The sequence below is a fragment of the Camellia sinensis genome, chromosome 4 (genome assembly GCF_055761805.1).
Source record: "Camellia sinensis isolate YWXY chromosome 4, ASM5576180v1, whole genome shotgun sequence".
In the NCBI taxonomy this organism is placed as follows: Eukaryota; Viridiplantae; Streptophyta; class Magnoliopsida; order Ericales; family Theaceae; genus Camellia; species Camellia sinensis.
Window position 1 is genome coordinate 150,951,106 of NC_138964.1, and position 6,156 is coordinate 150,957,261.

At 33.6% G+C, this 6,156-nt stretch overlaps 1 protein-coding gene across 1 annotated transcript; it reads left to right on the top strand.

Annotated features, from left to right (window-relative positions):
• The first annotated feature begins 4,430 nt into the window (after positions 1 to 4,430).
• On the top strand, positions 4,431 to 5,662 carry LOC114290716 (peroxidase 41). Its single transcript, XM_028234676.2, has one exon. The coding sequence runs from the start codon at positions 4,549 to 4,551 to the stop codon at positions 5,548 to 5,550; it is 1,002 nt and encodes a 333-aa protein (XP_028090477.2). The 5' UTR covers positions 4,431 to 4,548; the 3' UTR covers positions 5,551 to 5,662.
• The last annotated feature ends 494 nt before the right edge of the window (positions 5,663 to 6,156 follow it).

A 6,156-nucleotide genomic window follows, 5' to 3' on the forward strand; every position in this document is an offset into this window, starting at 1 on the left:
AAATGTATGAGATATATTTAAAATTGATATATGTGTCATACACAGATTGAATCTAGTCCATACAATTATGTTTCAAGTATTAACAATTGATTAAAAAAACATCCTTACATAGTAAAATAATACTCAATTTTTTCATTAAATATAACTTACGTTGAATTAAGGCATAAACAAATAAAACTCGCTTAAGCTCCATCAAGATTAGCATTAATCATATGGCTTGTCAATAGCAAGTGTCAAACTTCATATATCAATTTTATTTATTTATTGGTTAAAATATTAGTATCAATATTTTAAATCCTACTTTGTTTGTCACTTAAGAAGTTTAAATTAAGAGAATATTAAAAATTGATATTGACAAATGTAATTTATTTTATATAAATTTTAATTAAGTTTTTGAATGACTTTCGTTATTAATATTTCTAAAGTAAATGAGGTAATTGAGTTGATATGTTGAATTGCATTTAATTTTAGGGTAAATTACACTGACACCCCTGAGATTTGGTCTAATTATATTCCATCCCTTGACATTTTGAAAATTACATTTTCACTCCTGTGGTTAATAGTCTTATTTCACAAATCCCTTTACTTATATAAAAGGCAATAACTTCAAGTAGAAAAATAGAGGAAATTACATTGGAAAAAAAAAAGTAAAACAAAGGAAATGAGGAAAAAAAAATAGAAAAAGTAATGCAAAGTGGTCGTTTGGGGTGTCCTAAATAAGTGCACTTTTTGTCTTTTTGGACTAAAAAGTTAAGGGGAAAAATATGGATGTTTGGGTTAACTTTTTGACTTTTCATAAAAAAATGTGTAATAAAAAATTGTAAAAATTGATTTGTAGAGGAAAATTAGGATTGGGAATTGTGCAGTCACAATTGTTGACTTTTGGTAAATAGTGTTAACTTTTTAACTTTTTTGGTAACTTTTTAACTTTCTGGCTTTTTTTACGTACCCCAAACTTGGCCAAAGTAAGAAAAAAGAAAGTGCATGAATTCAATGTCTTCATTCCGTCTAAATAATTACAATGACAATTGGGAGGTTAGTGTAATTTTCTAAACGTCAGGAAGTGATATATATTAAACCCAACCTCAAGGGAAGTAAGTGTAATTTACCCTTAATTTTATCTAGGAGAAATCTACAACATGCATATATCATAAGAAAATTATGATTTCTTATGATGAAAGCCATGATTGTTTATGATATACGTTATGATATTTTGTAGTAAAGTTATGAATAACAAATTTAGGATGTGTATCATAAAGTTAGGAACAATAATGTTATGACTCTTTGTAATTTTGTAATAACAGTTTGTGGTTTTGCTATGACATTTTACAGTAAAAAAAAAAGTTGCGACTCTTGTAGTGAAAAAAAATTATGACATTTTGTGAAAAAATTATGAGAGGTATACAATATGCACCTTTTAAAAGTGCACATGGTAACATCTCTCTTTTTATCTAACTCATTTATTTTTGAGAACCTGGAAAACATTATATGAATAAACAACAATATTACATAAATAAAACCCTAAAAGGCAATTCCAACCAAACAACAAAACAAAAAACAAATCAACCAAAAAAACAACAAGAAGCCAGAGAAAATCACCGATCTTCTCAAAGATGTGGTCTGGAAAGTAAAATTTGCTTGAAAGCCCATTTTCCCGTCGACGTCGTCCCCGTCGCTGTTGCTGCCCAACTCCGCCGCCGAATGTCGAACATCGCTGAAAGCTAGAGTTGAGAAGGAAGCATATCCACAATGATATGGAAGAAGGCTTGAGAGAGGAGAAAACCATTGTAGGTGTCGAAAGTCTAAAATTTATGCTGAAATCAGAGGAGAAAACTCTCAAAATCTCTATTTCGGACATAAAAAATCAATATCTACACTCGAAAATTATAGATCTATACTCTAGAAGTGTAAATCTACACTTTAGAAGTGTAAAATGGGTTACCGGAGTATCGCTAAAGTACCACCGAAAATCACCTAGAGAGTGGGGCTCTGCTCTGCTCTCTCTCTCCTGCTCTCTGTGTGAACTTTTTTAACAAGTTGTTTTTAATACATAAAAGCTAGCTTTTGGTTCTTTTTTAAAAAATATGCAAAAAATAGAAAGGTGATGTGACTCGAAAAAATCAAAAAGTCAATAAATTAATTTTTAACTTACTTCCCAAATAGACTTTATTTTTGACACGTTTAAACTCATCTTATTTGCTATGTGTCACTAATTTTTATTACCTTTACAATACTCATATTAATTTTTTTTATTTACAAAAACAAAAAGACAAATATAAAATGAAAAAAACAAAAGATCCAATGATATAGGGTTCTCATTACAAAATTTTGACCACTTGTTGCATGTTCTCGACTTAAACCTAACGCTGACCACGGCCGAGCTTGTCCGGGTTTAGGTTAGGCTTCTATTAAATAACACTGGAAGTCATTTTTTAAGTTGGTATAGTTTGAAGGGGATTTTTTTTTTTTAGGGTCCTTAGTATCAAGATTTTATAGTATAAAGAATATTCAATATTTTCATGATATTTAAGGTCCCTCAATATCAATCCAGAGAAAATTTAAACCAAAGAATTTTTGGACAGAGAAATTCAAAATTTCTCTGCTTTGTTCTTATCTGATCTAGAGAAAATTCAAAGCACTCTAGAGAAATTCAAAATTTCTTTGCTTTGTTCTTACCTGATCCAGAGAAAATTCAAATCACTCCAGAGAAATTCAAAATTTCTCTACTTTGTTCTTACTTGATCTAGAAAAAATTTGAACCACTCCAGAGAAATTCTTTCTCTAGAGAAATTCTTTGATAGCCTTCATAATCATCATCTTTTTTCTACATCAAATAAGCAGCTGTAGCAGCACCATGAAAGCCATAGAAGCAACAATACTTTGATAGTATCAACACAAATGCACAACAAGACAAATGATTAACTAGAGGTAACATGAGGCAATAACAGTATCAACTCCACCCATCAATAGCTCGATTTGACCCTTCTAGAATAAACTGGACAACAAGCAGATACAACAACTGCAAACTAGCCACTTATGATCTCACTTGAGTCAACAATAGCTCAAAGAAAAGAGAAAAAACACAGCCACAACTCTAGAGAACTTTTAGAAATCCAAATTTCTCCAGACTGGATTTCTTAGAGAAATTCAACAAACTTGATCATCTTCAAACAATCTCTCAACGAGCACTTCTCTCTCAAGCTCTTCAACACATCGTGCAATTCCTTTGTTGATATAAATCCATTCCCATCATGATCGTACAAATCGAACGCATTGCGAAGCTCTTTGTTACTACTCTCATCACCATTGCCATAACCAGACCTCGAAAGAACCAAAGTCAAAGAAACCCAAATCAGGCCAACCTGGCAAGCCCGAATCGTTGGTGAGTTCGATCTCCAAGACCTTTCCAGAAGAAGAACTCGCTTATTGCTTGATAATGTTATCGAGAGACAAATGGATATTGAGAAACGAACAAAAAGATGAAGAATATGAAGATGAACAGACTGTGTCCGATCCAGATGAGTTCAAGAAACAGAGCAATAGGACTTGGATTCAAGGAAAGTACAAGCGCGAGACTTATCACAGAGGATGATTACGCACAGATGATGAGGAGATCGAGATCAGTGAATTGATTTGATAGAGTTAAATTTCTCTCGGATATATGGGGGTGTGGTTGAGGGATTTAGACATCACAAAATAACATTGTGAATCTCTTCCATTACTAAAAATAGGAGAGAAACCTTAGACTAATTTTTCCTAGTTTGAAATAGGGTCTATACTTTATTCTTAAATTCTTTCAAAACAAAAATAATAAATCACAAATCCACTCACATAGATTAAATATTATTTAATATAATTTTTTTCATATTTTAATATATATATATATATATATAATTAATTAATTTAATCATTTGGGTGCTTATTTAACCTATTCAAGACTAGTAGTTCAAATTTATAATTAATTCTTTACATAATTAATAACACATAATTTATACTTATGAAAAATAAACAATGTTAAAAACATACACATAAATGTGCATTTATAAAAATATATTATATAATATAATTTGTGGACAAATCAGGGCGGGCTCAGAGAGCTTAGCAGGCCATCGGGCCATATCCACCCCTACTTGAACCATGCATGAAATGTTACACTTCCGTACACAAGTAATTATTCTGTATTTTAAAAATAAAATATTGTGCATCTACATAATAATAATAATAATAAGTCAAATGTTTACTCAATCCAAAAAATAATGAATATAGCGAACAAACCACAAAATGTCATTAAACAAGCATACGACCACCTGATACATAGGATCTATGTAATAATTTCTACATATTACACATTATCTCACTCTAAATATACCTAACTTTCCCTACAACCTCTCTCTTCCACAATAATCCGGCATGTCCACGTTAACTTTCATTTTTCCTCTCCAGTCACTTTTACCACCCAAAGATATCTGCAATTCCTCTCTCTTCTCCCACTTGAGGAAGCAGATCTCTCTATCTGCTTTCTCTCTCTCTCTCTCTCTCTCTCCAACCATGGCTTTTCCATTACTTCTCTTTATAGTTTTCTCATCGCTCTCCTCCATTTCCTATTCTAAGCCCCTTCTCACCGATGATTATTACTCAAAAACATGTCCCCTATTACACAAAATCATGGAAGAAACTGTCAGCTCCAAGCAGATCACCAATCCTACTACTGCTGCCGGTATCCTCCGCGTCTTCTTCCACGATTGCATGGTCGAGGGTTGCGACGCGTCCATCCTCATTGCCTCCAACCAATTCAACAAGACTGAGCTTGACTCCGACATCAATGAATCCCTCCCTGGAGACGCCTTCGACCTCATAACTCATGCCAAGAATGCGCTTGAGCTCGCTTGCCCTAACGTCGTCTCCTGTTCCGACATCCTCGCCATCGCAACCCGAGACCTCGTAAAAATTGTTGGTGGTCCCTTTTTCCAAATCCCATTAGGTCGAAAAGACGGCCTTGTGTCGAAGGCCTCACATGTCGAGGAAAACCTAGCTAGGGCTAACACGTCGATCGATGAAATAATTCGAAGGTTTGAGACGAAAGGGTTCACAGTGGAGGAAATGGTGGCATTAATGGGTGGTGGACACACGATTGGATTCTCTCACTGCAAGGAATTCGGAAACAGGATATTCAACTTCAGTAAGACGTTAGATGTTGATCCTTCGATGAACCCTAAATTTGCAGAGCGGTTGAGAAACATTTGTGAGAATTATCATACAATGCCGCGCATGGCGGCTTTCAACGACCCCATTACGCCGGGGGTGTTTGACAACATGTACTTCCAAAACCTTCTTCGAGGGTTGGGTCTTCTCGAGTCCGATCAAGTACTCATGAGAGACACAAGAACGAGGCCGATCGTCGAGCATTATGCAAAGCATCAGACAGCATTCTTCGTGACATTTGCTAAAGCGATGGAGAAGACTAGCGTTTATGGGGTTAAGACCGGACAAGACGGAGAGGTGAGAGTCCGATGTGATAAGTTTAACTCGGTTTGGCCACGAACAAAATAACCATGGTTTACGGATGAGAGAGAGAGAGAGAGAGAGAGAGAGAGAGAGAGAGAGTTTTAATTTTTTTGTGAATCATTGATGGTGGTAATTGATGATTTTGGGAGTGTTTATTTCAGTTTTTCAGAGTCACTTATGACTTTTAGTTTTGAAAAAATTATTTTAGACTGTTTGGTAAATTTATTTCAAACAGCTTCTGATTCTAGCAGCTTTTTTTAATTCAAAAAAATTAATTCTGAGAAGCTGCTCACCCTTGCTTCTGATTATCAACTTCTGCTGTGAACATGTTAATTTATGGTTATACTCTTAAATTTTTTTATTTTTTATTTTTTTAAAAATAGAAAAAGGACTATATATTATTATTATTATTTTTTATGAGAAATGTAGACAAACAAAAAATAAAAATTAATTGAAAAAACTATTTCACAGCTTATTTAACAAACACTACTCAGCAACTTAAATCTATAATCTAACAGCTACACCAAACAGATTAACAACTTCTGATTAAAGTCATAATCTATAATCTGTTAAGGTATAATCTATAAACTGTCTTAACAGTTACACCAAACGGGACCTTCGTTGCGTCTGCTTTATCCAAAAGTGTTGATG